This window comes from Eurosta solidaginis, chromosome 2, assembly GCF_040869045.1.
Source record: "Eurosta solidaginis isolate ZX-2024a chromosome 2, ASM4086904v1, whole genome shotgun sequence".
Taxonomy (NCBI): domain Eukaryota; kingdom Metazoa; phylum Arthropoda; class Insecta; order Diptera; family Tephritidae; genus Eurosta; species Eurosta solidaginis.
The window spans coordinates 285,570,206-285,588,126 of NC_090320.1; the positions used below are offsets into that span (position 1 = coordinate 285,570,206).

General features: G+C 36.2%; 1 protein-coding gene across 11 annotated transcripts in view; it reads right to left on the reverse strand.

The window, feature by feature from the left end:
• Positions 1–17,921, reverse strand: part of smog (G-protein coupled receptor 158 smog) — a 316,915-nt gene that overhangs the window by 33,416 nt on the left and 265,578 nt on the right. For all 11 annotated transcript variants that reach the window (XM_067768321.1, XM_067768317.1, XM_067768318.1 and 8 more), the window contains 5 exons: positions 3,142–3,387; positions 2,891–3,069; positions 2,748–2,828; positions 2,339–2,687; positions 754–822 (listed from right to left, as the gene is read on the reverse strand). In XM_067768321.1, the coding sequence (XP_067624422.1) occupies positions 754–822; positions 2,339–2,687; positions 2,748–2,828; positions 2,891–3,069; positions 3,142–3,387 (924 nt within the window). The remainder of the gene's footprint in view (positions 1–753; positions 823–2,338; positions 2,688–2,747; positions 2,829–2,890; positions 3,070–3,141; positions 3,388–17,921) is intronic.

Here is a 17,921-nt window from a genome sequence, read left to right on the forward strand (position 1 = left end):
GCCACATTGTTTTGTAGGCTTCTTGGGCTTGAAATCATTAATAGCTCAAACCAACTGGCTTTGCCCTCAATCGAAAGCCCTGCCCTTCCAATATTGATTTCACAGGCTCGTAACACAACAGTTGGAGGATATACTCATATACATGGCAATAAAATGAAAGCAAAGTTAGCATTTGTTATACTTCAGTCGCAAGGTCATAGTTCATCACTCATTTGCCGTGGGAGGGACACGTTTGCCTATAACAATCGCCAATTCGCTTTGATTGTGAAATCACACACGTGAAATTTTGATGTGAGAATAAAGATTTGCACAACTAAGCATTGATCACACTAAGTTGGTAAGCATTTGTATTTCGTTTTTTATTTATTTACTGTTGTGTGGACGTGTGGTTTTCTCGCTTTTTGGGCATGGGATGAGTTAGTAAGCTCAACGAAGCTAAAGTAAATAAATAATGATGCATGCCTAACGTGTCCACTTGCCACAATATAAGCACTTGTGGAATTGAAAACTTCCCATTGAAGGTAAATGTGTGTGTAAATATCGGAAATGCGAATCTTTTATTAGTCACTTAAAGTTCTTAAAAGATGGAGCGGCATAAGGGTATGAGGTTAAAGTGGAGGGCAGCTAGCTAAGAATTTAAGTTTTGCGTGCAAGTGGATGGTATGGTGAAGATAAATATATATACATTCTTTTTGAGGAATTTTATGTTTACCTATATTTGTATAAATGTATATATTTGGTTATTATACTTACCGATGCATAAAGTAATATAATTCCTAATAAAATGGTCTCAAGCACTGTCCACATTCCGGAAGCTATTGCCTGCAAAAAAAAAGGTCATTAAGATATATTTTTTTTGTGAGTTATTGTTTAAATTTGTAAATGTTCTTTTAAATTTTAATTTTTAACCCTTAATCTTTAATATTTAACCTCCTATCTTAAATCTTAATTAATAGTTAATCAATATTTCTTTAATCTGATATTTAATCTTTCATTTTTAAACTCTTATCCATAGCCATAACCAAATCTTTGATATTAAGTGTCTAATTTTTACTCTTTAATCTTTAATTTAAAATCTTAAATCTTTAATCCTTAATTTTAAATCTTTAGTATTAAATATCAAAACTTTAACTATTTAAACTTTAAACACTAATCTGTAATTTTACTCATTCATTTGTAATATTTCGTTATTAAGAACTAATCTAAGAACTCCTATACATTTAATTGTTAATCTTTAGCCTTAATTGTTAACAATTGCTCCTTAATATTTCATCTTTGATCTTTAATTCTTAATCCTTAATCATGAATATTAATATTCAATATTTAATCATGAATGATAATTTTTGGTCTCTAATCTTTCATCTTGAATTTTTCATCATTTACTTTTCATACTTAGTATTCCATAACTAATCCTTAATCTTCAGTATGTATTAATCAATTTGTTATCCTTGTCCTAATTCGACAACCTTTACTTTCTAATTTTTAACCTTCATATATTAAAGACTAAAAATTTAAACACAAATATCTAATCTTTCTTATTTTAGTCTTAAATATTCACGATTTTTTTTAATCTTGATTATTTAGTCTTTAAGTTTTATCGTTTACCAGTTTTATTTATATTCAGTTTATGTTTTATGTTTTCTGTTTTTTTTATGTTTTTAATTTATGTATAATGTTTTATGTTTCGCGTTTTATGTTTTATATTTTATGTTTTACGTTTTTTCATTTTATGATTTATGTTTTATTTTTAATGTTTTATCTTTCGTGTTTTATGTTTTACGTTTTTTATTTTACGTTTTATGTTTAATGTTTTATGTTTTTTCTTTTTATGTTTTATGTTTAATGTTAAAAACTTTAGTTTTCCTTCATGTTAAATTTTTCGTGATTTCTGTTTTTTATTTTATGCTTTACGTTTTGTGTTTTACGTTTTACGTGTTGTTTTATGCTTTATGCTTTACGTTTTGTGTTTTAGGTTTTATGTTTTATGTTTTAAGATGCTTATGGCATTGGGGCAGCTCCTAATATATGATCGTATATCTTCAAAAATGAGGTAGATCTAAAAGAATACAGCACAAAGCACAAAGTCCAATTATTAGCGGAAAGTAAAATAAGATGGATAAAGAAACTTAGTTTTCATACTTATTTTATCTTTTACGGTTTATTATTCATGTGTAATGTTTCACCTTTTATCGATTATCTTTTAACTGTTTTCTTTAAAGTTTTATCTATTCTTTTATACTTTATCTTTTAAATCTATTATTGTAAACTAATAGTTAGGCTTCTCAATCTGCTTGCTTCGTTTTTCTTAACCGTCTTATCTCTTTCAAAACCCGCTCACCTTACACTTCCGCTGCCGGAACACAATCACACTCAATACTATACAGCATAGTATACAAGCACCCAACACCGAACCCACAGATACATTCAGCAAGCTCTCCATTGACACAACCTCCACTGGCTCGCCCAGCAAACAGACGCCATGTTGATCACATGTTGAACAACCGTCGGGACAGGGTATGCACGAATAGTTTCCATGGCCCTCAGATGCTTCCACAATATCACCACGATATCCTTGCAGCGTTGAGTTTGGCAAATAATAAGACTCATGGCAGATGCATGTATAGACGTCCCGAGTGGCTGCTGGCTTATTTTCGGTAAGCAAGCAAAATGTGGTATTGCGATCACAACTGAAAGAAAAATTATTATAAATAATTTTCTTTTTTTACAAAATAATGCATCCAATATACCCATGCTTACGTCCAAAGACCTCTTCAAGTCCATCATTGCAAACATCCTCATCAGCAGCGATAAAAGCTGCCGCACCGATTCTGAAAGTTATACTCAAATTTAGTACAAAAAAAAAAAAAACAAATAAATCTTCTAAACTCACTTTATTTTATTTTCAATAAATGTTACACGAAATGGCCACAACCAACGCCCTTTCAATAAATTACAATCACGAAATGGCGCACCCCACTCCTGCGTGCCTTCGGTGCTATTCCACGCCACACCCAATTCACGCCAATAGGAACCAAGAAATGTTTTACTGTGTACCTGATCCGGTGGTATCTAGCACAGAAAATAATTGGATTTGAGAATTTAAATAATCATATAAAACGTGTAGGGCAGTTTTCATCTTACCGTTACATCATCTCTAAACTTGACTACAACCGTTTGTATGCTGGGCGCTGCTATCGCAAATGCCAACAAATTCTCATCTTCATTTAGTGCATAGCTCGCAATGCCATTGGCACGACGTCGTAATTCTTCACGCAATTCCGGTGTGATGGCTTGATATGATGGTGGACCGGAAGTGCCAAATTTAGTTGTTATAAATTCGGTGAACTGACGTGCAGTGTCTTCGGCTATGTCGGAAAAATCAAAGAACTGCAAAGATACGAATTGAGTGCAGACAATTATTAAAAACTTAATTTATTCATATTTCACAGGAATTTATTATGAAAAAATTAAAAATATAAAATTTCATCCAGAATATAACTCCTATATAGAAGGTCTCAATAGGACTAGCATATACCCGCGGAAGCCATGCCTGTCGTCAGAGGTGAGGTAAATACCCAAATAATTCAAGGAGTTGAGTAGCGCAAGCCTTTCGAGGAGTTGAGAGTGCAATTTATAGCTTCTCCAACCCAAATGTCAACCTCACCCACCCGTTGCGAATCCTATTTCTTTAGAAGCCGAGGTTTTGGCGACCCAAGTTTCATGGAAATCCGGGTTAGCCCCATCCCGGATGGCTTAGATGGCCCAATGTGTTCATATGAAATCGTTCCCGAGATGGTCCGGCGTGTACCTTAATGGTGATTGTACTGGAACGAACCGGTTCTATTTCCGGCAAGGGACCATCAACATCGATAACAGTCCTCAAAACTTCGCAGAGTGTCTTTATGGCTATAACAACAACAACAATGCTATCGTGCACGTCTTTCTATGTGGTGCCGAAGCATGGACGCTTACAACATGAGAGGAGGTAACTCTTTAAGCCTTGAGAGAAAACATTGGAGAAAGATTTACGGATCCCTAATCGTTGGAACTAGTTATTACTGAAGAAGTTTTAACGATGTGTTGAACGAGCTTTAAGCAGAATCAAAGTACTTTGGTTGCACTGTATAGTAGGGCGGGTCGATTTAAAAATCGCTCATTGGTCTATGAAAATCGTATTCTACGGATCAAAATAAGAAACTTTGCCGAGGGAACCATACCTCTAAAATGATTTTGATGTCCCCCAATTTGGGTCGAACTTTTGGGTAGGGACAAATTTTGAAAAATCCCACTTTGACCCATTTAGAGTGCTCCAATCGAGTCCAAATGTTTGACCGACCCCCACTAACTTTGGAGGCCCGACCTACCGATGCCAGTGGCACACCCCCTGGAACCCCCCTGGGGGTTCACCATACAAACATTTCAAAAAATCGCTGGTTTTGCACTTTACATGAAAAAATCAGCGAAATGCCTATGTTTTTTCTTTTTGGAGTTTATTTTTCTCTTTAGAAATTTATTTAGTCAGAATATATGTAAATGAAAAAATGAATTTAACTTAGTAATAGAAAAGAAATTAAAAAAAATTATTAGAAATTAGCGTTTTTACAACCCTTTTAAAACCAAGGCATCACTGTGACACAATTGCAGATCGTAAAATTGCTTGTGTTGTTTTTTTTTAAACCACCACAAGACACAGCAGGTAGAATTGAAATAACCATTTCATTCTTATTACCTCGTCTCGTAGACCATATATAACGCAACAGTCGTTGTGAATAACTCAAAGTGTGAAGTGCTAATTTCAGATAAAAAAATATTTCAAAAAAAAAAATAATAAGTGAAGTGACCATTCCAAATCAAAAAGTTTACAATGAATCCACCAACATACCAAGATCCCGATGATTCAACATACGCACCGCCACCGGTTCAAGAAGATATGGATAGAAGCACAAGTTCACAATACCCAGAGAGATACGATTGCTTTAACTTTGCCTTGGTATGTGACAGATTTGGTGTGCCTGACAGAGTAGCATCAGCATTGGGAACCGCCTCTTTTGCAAGATTTTAAAATTAAAGATAAGCATGGGAAACCTCTCATCATGGATAAATCGAAAGTTCGCAGACAAGGAGTGCTTCGCAAACGGTTAGATGATACCAATTTGTTAGCGTTTTCATTCGATGGCAGAAAAGATGATACTTTAACGATAGATAAAATTGATGAGAAGTATCATACTAGGATGGTAAAAGAACAACAACTTGTTATTTTGAGAGAACCCAATTCTGAATTGATTGGTTACGTAAGACTGGAACATGAAACCGCTGAATGCAAAATAACCAAATTAAATGGTTTTTTCAACGATAAAAATATATCACTGGATGCATTAATTGGAATATGCACTGACGGTGAGCCAACAAACACTAGCCCACACGGTGGAATTATACGACGATTCGAATTGCTGTTAAAAAGACCATTTCATTGGTTCGTTTGCCTTCTACACATCAACGAACTTCCGTTTCGGCATTTGTTTGAAGCTTTGGATAAATCAACCAGCACTGGACCAATATCGGCAACGGGAAAATTGAGCCGTCAAATCGAAACTTGTGAAACTCTTCCGGTAAGTTATTGCTATCACTCATTTATTATAATTGTCAACCATTTTTAATTATTTTATTATTATATATTTTCAGGTGGTGGACGGCTTCCAGAAAACTGGGTTGTAAAATATGCCCCCTGCTCCAGAAAAAATTGAATTTTCCACCGATTCGAAGTACTTATACGACATGGCCTATGCAATTTCTAGCGGCGTGGTTCCGGTGGATCTGGCTAACATCAAAGCAGGGAAAATTGTACATTCTCGGTGGCTCACCAAGGCCGCTAGATTATTGCGATTATATGTGCTACAACGGAAAATCCAGATGCAAATTTAAGAATTCTGGTTGAATTTATAATTAAATGTTATGTGCCAATGTACTTCAATATCAAGTATTACAGCTCTGTCGTGTACGGCAGTGCATTATTTTTCAAGTTCATTGGTTGGTAACGATTTCTAGAACCTCGTTTACGCAAAATTGTCAATCAAGTAATTAAAGATAATTCATATTATGCGCATTCGGAAAATATCTTGTTATCAATGTTATTTGATGATAGCAAAGAAATGCGCGACTGTGCCATCAAGAAAATTCTACGCTATCGAATCGATGTTGAGGAGCCAATGGAATTTAGAGTTTATAAAAAACCAGATATAAAGTTTAATTGCACAAGTTATACGGAAATGATCAATTTGAATGATATAAATATCGTATTTGAACCACCATTCACGCGAAGCATTCCGTACGATACATTGAAAGAATATTTAAATCAAGATGATCCACCGTTTAATGATCCAAAAATTCCATCACACATACAAGGAACGGAACGACATGTTCAATTGCTAGCTAGCGTTTCCAAACGGGTTATACCGGAAAATGTAGAGGCTGTCATGGCGACGACATTAGAGAGCCGTGCAAAATTGCCCAGACTTGAAAGTAAAAAAGACTTCAAACAATAATTTTTTTTAGTTCCTTTTCTATAACTCACTTAAATTAATTTTTTCATTTACATATGTTCTGACTAAATAAATTTCTTAAGAGAAAAAATAGATATTATTATAAATAATTAATAAATATTATTATAAATAAATAAATAAAAATAAAGAAAAAACATAGCCATTTAGCTGATTTTTTTATGTAAAGTGCAAAACCGGCGATTTTTTGAAATGTTTGTATGGTGAACCCCCAGGAGGTTCCAGGGGGTATGCCACTGGCATCGGTGGGTTGGACCTCCAAAGTTAGTGGGGGTCGGTCATACATTTGGACTCGATTGGAGCACTCTAAATGGGTCAAAGTGGGATTTTTCAAAATTTGCCCCTACCCAAAAGTTCGACCCAAATTGGGGGACATTAGAATTCGTTTTAGAAGTATGGTTCCTTCGGCAAAGTTTCTTATTAGGATCCCTGGAATATGATTTTCACAGAGCAATGGGCGATTTTTTTGCCTCCCCACAAATCGACTCGGCCTACTGTATAGGCTATTTGAGGCGTATGTCGGAATTAGCCTGTGGAAGCTGAGGAAGAGGAACACCCACAAGTCGTTGGAAATGAAAGTGTTTGCAATCCGCGCAAGGTAGCTTAGCCGCCGTCAAAAAGCGAAGGGAACCGCCGTAAAGTACCCGTTAGGTAAGTAATTGGTAATAGGTTCACAAGCATAATAGTATTTTCTACCAACTATCTGTCGGTCCAGTATACATATGCCAGACCAGTAACTATCGTATATTTGACGCTGTCTCACAGTACAAAGTAGACCATCAACATTACTGTTTGTGGAGTATTTGACCCTGTCTCTGTGTGAGTAATTTTAACTGCAGCTTCACTACTTTCATAATTCATTGAACATTTGCGTGCATGGGCCCACACAAAATAAAATAAAATGCATACTTATCATAAGAAAATAAATGTGACTTTAACACGAGATCAACGTAAACAATTCATTTTAAAAGATTAAAGAAGACCTACACACGCAGGCGATAAATTAGCAGACAAAAATCGAACCTCGCGTGTTCATAATAAAGCGGAATTTATGCATTTAACAAGTAAATATGTAAAAACGTATATATGTTTTAACTTAACTAATTGCATATTAACTTATTTTCTTTGGAACCTTGTTTTATAAAGTCCTTCATAGCTTCCTCACTTGATATATTGGCTGCTTAACATAAATTGCATTTTAAACCTTAAATTATAACTCTAGGCATTTTGAAGCAAAATGCATTGTTGTATGCTTTACTTGAGAAAGTTAAGAAGAGTGAATTAATGAGCTAAATTAAAAGTTTGTTTTTGTAAAGTGTGTACCGTGGCTTTGGTGTAGTGGTAGTATAAAGCGTAGTGAAGTGCAACTGAATGGCTGATTCATATTTACGAGCACTTTCCCTTTTCACCATCAGCACGATTTCAATATGGTGCCCAACGTGGGCCGCTCTAAAGTGTGGCTTTTATTACGATATGCGAATCTGAATATATTTTGAGAAATGTTGCTTGTGAGGAAAAGACAAACGCGAATATGTCTTAAGCTGCTTATTTCATTAGGGTGGCCACTATAAAGCGATGGTATATCATCAAGAACGTAAATATGGAGTACATCTTAAGGAATACCAAACAAAGTACTGAGTCCAATTAGTAATAATAGAAAGTATAGAAAGATAAGAAAAGGAACAAAAGAGTTTGGACTTGATAAGAATGTGGTGGCAGGGCGAAACGGTAAACTTTGCCAGAATATGCACATACTTACATATATAAATTGTATATAGTAACAGTTTCAATATACGTAATGAAATTTTCGAAAGAAGCTTGGAAAAACATTAGTCCTAGTCGGAGAAATAGATTTCAAAGCGTGCTATTTTTTCTACAATTGCATGTACAACTGAAAGATGAAGTGAAGAGTGCAATATAATACATTTTACAACTTAGTGGCTTAGGATTGAGCCAAAGAATGCATTTCCACTAAATTATATCAAGTGCTGTTACTCATTTCCTACGGGAACTGGCGAAGATAGAAATTGAGGATGTAAAAAGGAAAAAAACGTCATAAAGTTATATAGATATCCGGGAGAAAGGTATCAAAAACTAACTTGAAGAGCAAATGAAGAGGAGTAGGAGTAGGAATGCTTCGGCTGCCTTGTACGTCTGCAGGAGAGCCATCGGTAAGAGCTGGTTACATTTCACTAGGGTAGTATACTGGCTCTATGATATGGTAGTCTAACCAATCGTACTTACAATTAATACGGCAAGTATTACCAAAATGTTCACATCAGTACAACGTACCACACTGGTTGGTATCAGCGGCGCTCTTAGAAGAATGCTTACCTGGGAATCCGTTAGAGATTGTGGGCAAGATGGTTGCGGCCAGGCTTTTTGATTTGGGGAAATGGGCTTTCTCGTCTGAAGCATTCCAGAATTCTTACGCATTAGAAGGCATACGTGGTACCCCTGGCTACACGTGCTCTACTCCTCTATATATATTGGGGTTGTATCAGCTAACTCTTACAGGATAGCGAGATGCCTTTGGCAGGCTCATTTATCAATGGCGATTGGGGTTAGGAACGATCCATAAATTACGTGACGTATCTTGAAAATGCATACATACTTCGGTAGTTAATTCGCTAGGTGGCATTTTTCATCACAAGACCTTATTCAAAATGAACGTGATGTGGTAGATTGCTCTCGCTAAATGCAATTTTTCAACTTTCGGTTCCTGTCTAAAAAAAAAATTAAACCCTTATTTATGTGATTTTATGTTACAAACAATTTTGCATATATTAAAAAGTATCGAGCTTTTTTTTTGATGCAGATAGAAAGTTAAAATGACAGGACGGTACGCAAAATTTTGCAAGCGGGCAAAGTTTATGATTAACTGAAAAAAAAAACAAGTAAGGAAGGCTAAGTTCGGGTGTAACCGAATATTACATACTCAGTTGAGAGCTGTGGAGACAAAGTAAGGGAAAATCACCAAGTTGTAAAAAGAACCTAGGGTAACCCTGGAATGTGTTTGTATGACATGTGCATCAAATGGAAGGTATTAAAGAGTATTTTAAAGGAAGTGGGCCATAGTTCTATAGATGGACGCCATTTAGGGATATCGCCATAAAGGTGGACCAGGCCTGACTCTAGAATTTGTTTGTACGATATGGGTATCAAATGAAATGTGTTAATGATAATTTTAAAAGGAAGTGGGCCTAAATGCTATAGGTGGACGCCCTTTCGAGATATCGCCATAAAGGTGGACCAGGGGTGACTCTAGAATTTATTTTGTACGATATGGGTATCAAATGAAAAGTATTAATGAGTATTTTAAAAGGGAGTGGGCCTAAGTTCTATAGATGGACGCCTTTTCGAGATATCGCCATAAAGGTGGACCAGGGGTGACTCTAGAATTTGTTTGTACTATATGGGTATCAAATGAAAGGTGTTAATGAGTATTTTAAAAGGGAGTGGGCATTAGTTCTATAGGTGGGCGCCTTTTCGGAATATCGCCATAAACGTGGACCAGGGTAGACTCTAGAATGCGTTTGTACAATATGGGTATCAAACGAAAGGTGTTAATGAGTATTTTAAAAGGGAGTGGGCCTTAGTTGTATGGGTGGACGCCTTTTCGGGATATCGCCATAAACGTGGACCAGGGTTGACTCTAGAATGCGTTTGTACAAAATGGGTATCAAATGAAAGGTGTTAATAAGTGTTTTAAAAGGGCGTGGGCCTTAGTTCTATAGGTGGACGCCTTTTCGAGATATTGCCATAAAGGTGGACCAGGGGTGACTTTAGAATTTGTTTGTACGATATGGGTATCAAATGAAAGGTGTTAATAAGTGTTTTAAAAGGGCGTGGGCCTTAGTTCTATAGGTGGACGCCTTTTCGAGATATCGCCATACAGGTGGACCAGGGGTGACTCTAGAATTTATTTTGTACGATATGGGTATCAAATGAAAGGTGTTAATAAGTGTTTTAAAAGGGCGTGGGCCTTAGTTCTATAGGTGGACGCCTTTTCGGGATATCGCCATAAACGTGGACGAGGGTTGTCTCTAGAATGCGTTTGTACAAAATGGGTATCAAACGAAAGGTGTTAATAAGTGCTTTAAAAGGGCGTGGGCCTTAGTTCTATAGGTGGACGCCTTTTCGAGATATTGCCATAAAGGTGGACCAGGGGTGACTCTAGAATTTATTTTGTACGATATGGGTATCAAATTAAAGGTCTTAATAAGTGTTTTAAAAGGGCGTGGGCCTTTGTTCTATAGGTGGACGCCTTTTCGAGATATCGCCATAAAGGTGGACCAGGGGTGACTCTAGAATTTGTTTGTACGATATGGGTATCAAATGAAAGGTGTTAATAAGTGTTTTAAAAGGGCGTGGGCCTTAGTTCTTTAGGTGGACGCCTTTTCGAGATATCGCCATAAAGGTGGACCAGGGGTGACTCTAGAATTTGTTTGTACGATATGGGTATCAAATGAAAGGTGTTAATAAGTGTTTTAAAAGGGCGTGGGCCTTAGTTCTATAGGTGGACGCCTTTTCGAGATATCGCCATACAGGTGGACCAGGGGTCACTCTAGAATTTAGTTTGTACGATATGGGTATCAAATGAAAGGTGTTAATAAGTGTTTTAAAAGGGCGTCGGCCTTAGTTCTATAGGTGGACGCCTTTTCGAGATATCGCCATAAAGGTGGACCAGGGGTGACTCTAGAATTTATTTTGTACGATATGGGTATCAAACGAAAGGTGTTAATAAGTGTTTTAAAAGGGCGTGGGCCTTCGTTCTATAGGTGGACGCCTTTTCGAGATATCGCCATAAAGGTGGACCAGGGGTGACTCTAGAATTTGTTTGTACGATATGGGTATCAAATGAAAGGTATTAATGAGTATTTTAAAAGGGCGTGGGCCTTAGTTCTATAGATGGACGCCTTTCCGAGATATCGCCATAAAGGTGGGCCAGGGGTGACTCTAGAATTTATTTTTTACGATATGGGTATCAAATGAAAGGTGTTAATAAGTGTTTTAAAAGGGCGTGGGCCTTAGTTCTATAGGTGGATGCCTTTTAGAGATATCGCCATAAAGGTGGACCAGGGGTGACTCTAGAATTTGTTTGTACGATATGGATATCAAATGAAAGATGTTAATGAGTATTTAAAAGGGCGTGGGCCTTAGTTCTATAGGTGGACGCCTTTTCGAGATATCGCCATAAAGGTGGACCAGGGGTGACTCTAGATTGCGTTTGTACAATATGGGTATCAAATGAAAGGTGTTAATGAGTATTTTAAAAGGGAGTGGGCCTTAGTTGTATGGGTGGACGCCTTTTCGGGATATCGCCATAAACGTGGACCAGGGTTGACTCTAGAATGCGTTTGTACAATATGGGTATCAAATGAAAGGTGTTAATGAGTATTTTAAAAGGGCGTGGGCCTTTGTTCTATAGGTGGACGCCTTTTCGAGATATCGCCATAAAGGTGGACCAGGGGTGCCTCTAGAATTTATTTTGTACGATATGGGTATCAAATGAAAGGTGTTAATAAGTGTTTTAAAAGGGCGTGGGCCTTAGTTCTATAGGTGGACGCCTTTTCGAGATATCGCCATAAAGGTGGACCAGGGGTGACTCTAGAATTTGTTTGTACGATGTGGGTATCAAATGAAAGGTGTTAATGAGTATTTAAAAGGGCGTGGGCCTTAGTTCTATAGGTGGACGCCTTTTCGAGATATCGCCATAAAGGTGGACCAGGGGTGACTCTAGAATTTGTTTGTACAATATGTGTACCAAATGAAAGGTGTTAATGAGTATTTTAAAAGGGCGTGGGCCTTAGTTCTATAGGTGGACGCCTTTTCGAGATATCGCCATAAAGGTGGGCCAGGGGTGACTCTAGAATGTGTTTGTACGATATGGGTATCAAATTAAAGGTATTAATGAGGGTTTTAAAAGGGAGTGGCCATTAGTTGTATATGTGATGGCGTTTTCGAGATATCGACCAAAATGTGGACCAGGGTGATCTAGAACATCATCTGTCGTGTACCGCTAATTTATTTATATATGTAATACCACGAACAGTATTCCTTCCAAGATTCCAAGGGCTTTTGATTTCGCTCTGCAAAACTTTTTCATTTTCTTCTACTTAATATGGTAGTTGTCACACCCATTTTACCAAGTTTTTTTCTAAAGTTATATTTTGCGTCAATAGACCAATACAATTACCATGTTTCATCCCTTTTTTCGTATTTGGTATATAATTATGGCATTTTTTTCATTTTTCGTAATTTTCGATATCGAAAAAGTGGGCGTGTTCATAGTCGGATTTCGGCCATTTTTTACGCCAATACAAAGTGAGTTAAGATAAGTACGCGAACTGAGTTTAGTAAATATATATCGATTTTTGCCCAAGTTAACGTGTTAGCGGCCGAGCGGAAGGACAGACGATCGACTGTGTATAAAAACTGGGCGTGGCTTCAACCGATTTCGCCCTTTTTCACAGAAAATAGTTATCGTCCTAGAATCTAAGTCTCTACCAAATTTCACAACGATTGGTAAATTTTTGTTCGACTTATGGCATTAAAATTATCCTAGACAAATTAAATGAAAAAGGGCGGAGCCACGCCCATTTTGAAATTTTATTTTATTTTTGTATTTTGTTGCATTATATCATTACTGGAGTTGAATGTTGACATAATTTACTTATATACTGTAAAGATATTAACTTTTCTTTTAAAATTTGAATTTAAAAAAAAAATTTTTTAAAAAGTGGGCGTGGTCGTTCTTTATGACTGTACAACCAACCGTTATCCAATCAAAGTTAATATACTCTGTGAGCTCTGCTTAACTGAGTATAATAATACAAAATGAAAAGCCTTGATCTATTCCAATAATAAAGGGTTTTTTTTGTGTCCTTCTACAACTACGATGGGCGCTAACAACGGTTTTCGGGCTGCCATTCAATGCAAATTTGAATAACGTACCTTCGTTCATCAAATAAAAATAAATGCCGATATTTTTCTAAGATAACAAAATTGATTTGAGCAAAAACTATGTTGACAAAAAAAAACATTTGTGTGTTTGTTCGCTGTGAAACAAACGTTCAAACACGTGTTCATCGAGAGCATTTCACTAAGTGTCCTGAACAATTATGATTTGCGCTTGCAACGTTTTTCGAACTACACATTCAATTTCAAATAAGAAATTTTTCGAAATCTTATGGTTCGTATGTGATATGAAAAAAGCTGAAGCTTTTTGTGTGGAGTTATTACATTAAATACATATTTAGCGAATTTATTTTATAAAATGTATGGAGGAATATAAGTTTACAAATTTAATAAGAGCAAATGAGCAATTTTGATAATCTTGCCATTAAATCTTCCCCAATATTTATATTTACGTAAATATATTTAGCACTGCACATTGCACTTCAAATATTTTCGCTGATATGTAAATCGCTTATTTATGTATGGAATTCGCAAACAAAGCACCACTTCTACATTTAACATGCTAACATGTGTGTTTTTGTAACATATTTGTGAACCCTGCGCCGTCTCACATTTACGGTAGCTGTCACTATGTTTTAGTTGTTGCTGCGTTTGCTACAGCTGTCAGTGTCAGTGCTTCGTGCGCGAGCGAGCTTTACGTTTGCCTTCACGCTTAAGCGGCAGTTACCCACCGACGTGTGCCGTACGTACGGACGTTTGTCGTACGAAACACGTTTGACCGAACCCACAAACCCGTAGGAATCAATGTGTGCGTCTGTGTACATAACATATTTGTGTGTGTATTGTTTACAGCAAAGCACTGTTGCCATTGACCAGTTTGCATACATGCTTATGGAAACATCAACCTTTTCCATTTTAATTTTTGATGTTGTAAAAGGCTGGAATTAATATTAAATAAATAAAAATACATTACATATTTATAATCTGCACTTTTACATAATTAAAACGAATTCTGGTGTCCCCCAAATTGGGTCGAACTTTTGGGTAGGGGCAAATTTTGAAAAATCCCACTTTGACCCATTTAGAGTGCTCCAATCGAGTCCAAATGTATGACCGACCCCCACTAACTTTGGAGGCCCGACCCACCGATCCCAGTGGCACACCCCCTGGAACCCCCTGGGGGTTCACCATACAAACATTTAAAAAAATCGCCGGTTTTGCACTTTACATGATAAAATCAGCACAAACATATCCATACCAACTGAAAAGAGGTGCACCACTGCGTATACGTAACATTTTATTATTACGTATAAACAAATAAAAAAATTTTGCAGTAAAATAATTTGAAATGTTTGTATGGTGAACCCCCAGGGGGGTTCCAGGGGGTGTGCCACTGGCATCGGTGGGTCGGGCCCCAAAGTTATTGGGGGTCGGTCATAGATTTGGACTCGATTGGAGCACTCTAAATGGGTCAAAGTGGGATTTGCCCCTACCCAAAAGTTCGACTCAAATTAGGCGACACCAGAATTCGTTTTAGAGGTATGGTTCCTTCGGCAAAGTTTCTTATTTTGATCCCTAGAATACGATTTTCACAGAGCAATGAGCGATTTTTAAATCGATCCGCCCTAATGTATACATATGCACACATGTAACTATTTGATCTTTTTAGGTGTAAAGCACACCTGACTTATTACAGGCTGTTCAGAATGTGCGTATAAAAAAACAACATATTGAAAACAAAATTTAACAAGTAAAGGTGTCTAAGTTCGGGTGTAACCGAACATTATATACTCAGCGTGAGCTTCAATTGTACATTTGATTTCAGATAAATTACTTTTCTACATAACACGTGGCACCGCCCGTTTAAAAAAAATGTCTCCCCATTTCATCTTACAGTAAAACTTGATAAGTGAAATATCATTGATTCGAAACTACTTTTTGCTAAGTTATTGCTTATTATTCTAGTCTACGACCTTTTTGAATTTGTTTTATATCTAAGTGACCGTGGTCTTTAACCGATCCCGTCCATTTTTACTAGAAATATTTTCTGCTATAAGGAAAATATGTGTACACAATTTCATTACGATATGTTAATTTTTCTTCGAGTTATGGCTCCCGAAACATAGAAAATTGCTTAGTCATAAAAGGGGCGGTGCCACACCCATTTTCAAAATTTTTTAATGTTTTCCAATTTAATGTTATAGTTCAATTTATAAAGTAATATTTTATTGACACAAAGCTCTTTGTCGCTAAGATATAGCTTATTATTTTCGTCTACGACCCTTTCAAAAATCTTTTATATAAAAGTGGGCGTGGTCCTTAACCGATCTCGTCCATTTTTCCTAGAAATATTTCCTGCTATAGGGAAAATTTGTGTACCCAATTTTATTACGATCCGTTAATTTTTCTTCGAGTTATGGCTCCCGAAACATAGAAAATTGCTTAGTCATAAAAGAGGCGGTGCCACGCCCATTTTTTAAATTTACAGTTTTTCCTATTTATTGTTATAAATCCACTTGGGAAATGAAATACCATTGATACAAAGCTCTTTTTTGCAAAGAGATAGCTTATTTTATTCGTCCACGGCCCTTTTTAAAATCTTTTATATAAAAGTGGGCGTGGTCCTTAACCGATTTCGTAAATTTTTCTTCAAATCATTCCTTATAGTAAAGCCAACCTCTCCGCCGAATTTTGTTACGATAGGTTTAACGATTTTTGATTTATGATTAATAATATTTGTAAAATTGATTTTATGATAAGTGGGCGGTGCCACGCCCGTTTTGAAAAATTTTCTAGGTGTATTATTTACTAAATTATCAGGTTTTTTGTGTTTTCCGCAATTTTATATATATAAAAAGTGGGCGTGGTTATCATCCGATTTCGCTCATTTTCAATTTTATTCTGGGTCCAGATAAGCCTGTGTACCAAATTTGGTGGAGATATCTCAATATTTACTCAAATTATCGTGCTAATGGACGGACGGACGGACGGACGGACATGGCTCAATCAAATTTTTTTTCGATACTGATGATTTTGATATATGGAAGTCTATATCTATATCGATTCCTTTATACCTGTACAACCAACCGTTATCCAATCAAAGTTAATATACTCTGTGTGCAAAGCACGCTGAGTATAAAAACAAATATTGTACGAAACCATCTCTACATAAACTTCTTACATTCACAACTTTTTTGTTTTTATGAGCACCAACCCGGTCTAATATTCATCATACGCCATGGTCCACTTAGAAACCGGCATGAAATTAAATTTATAAAGTTGTAAAAGGCGGGATTGTTTTATTTCTCTTCAAAAACGGTGTTGTTGTAAAATTTAATATATTCTAATAGTGCGTTTATTCTGCGTCCAAAATGTTAAAAAAAAAATATATATTTGAAAACGACGAATTTAAAAATGTATGGAAAAATATTGAATAATTGATGTTAATTGTACGCACGGTTGGTCCTTTCCAGCCCCATTTGGTCCGCTGGTCCCTTTTTTCAATTTTGGTCCTTTTTAGACTGTAGCCAAGATTTTGGTAATTTTGTCTGTTTCTAACTGAGGAAAATATGCACAGCACTGCCCACAAAATTTTCCACACCTTGATTAACCCTTATATAATTTTCAATTTACCGCAATGGATATCTAACGAAAAAAATTGCTGTTATTAGAATGAAGACGAACAATAGCACTTCACCTAGCCGATAGTTTAGAAAAGTGTTGGATCTTGAAGCAAACCCATTTTCGGTAATTGTTGATGATACAAGCGGCAAACAGAAAATCTTGTTATGGTGGCTAGATATTTCGATCGGCTATCAAAGGAATTCCAAGACTATTGTTGTGTTAAGGCACGCAAGATACTAGGCATTTATTTAACTCGTTGGCTCACTCTGGAAAATGCCTTCTTGCGTACGTCCCACACTGCGATGCGGCTATATTTGCTATCTTTGTGTCTGGAAGTTAATGGCGTTTCTGCTATACAGTGACAAATTCAATATCAGTTACAGAATTAAAAGTTTATTTATATTTCTGGCCTGCACTAAAGAGTTCAATCAGAAAAAGTTTGTCTGCCGATATTATACCATCAATATGAAGCACATTTTGAGAAATTTTAGGTACAATGATTATATTAAAATATTGGATATTTGAAAAATTTCCGTATACATAATTTAGAATACTAATTATCTTAACACAGGGAATATTTTTATTGGAAGTAAAGCAGAAATATTTTTTGAAAGCGATAACTTTACAAATGCTCAACGTAGATATTTTATAAACGCTTTGTGCCAAATTATTCCCGTTGGAGAGCAGAACCCCAAAAACTTGAAAATAACATTGTTAACTTATTTCTCGTACCTAGTCAAATCTGATCAAAATTCCAATACTACATAGTTAACACTTTTAAGACTTCTCAATGGTCTATCTTAGGACTGTGGCTGCATT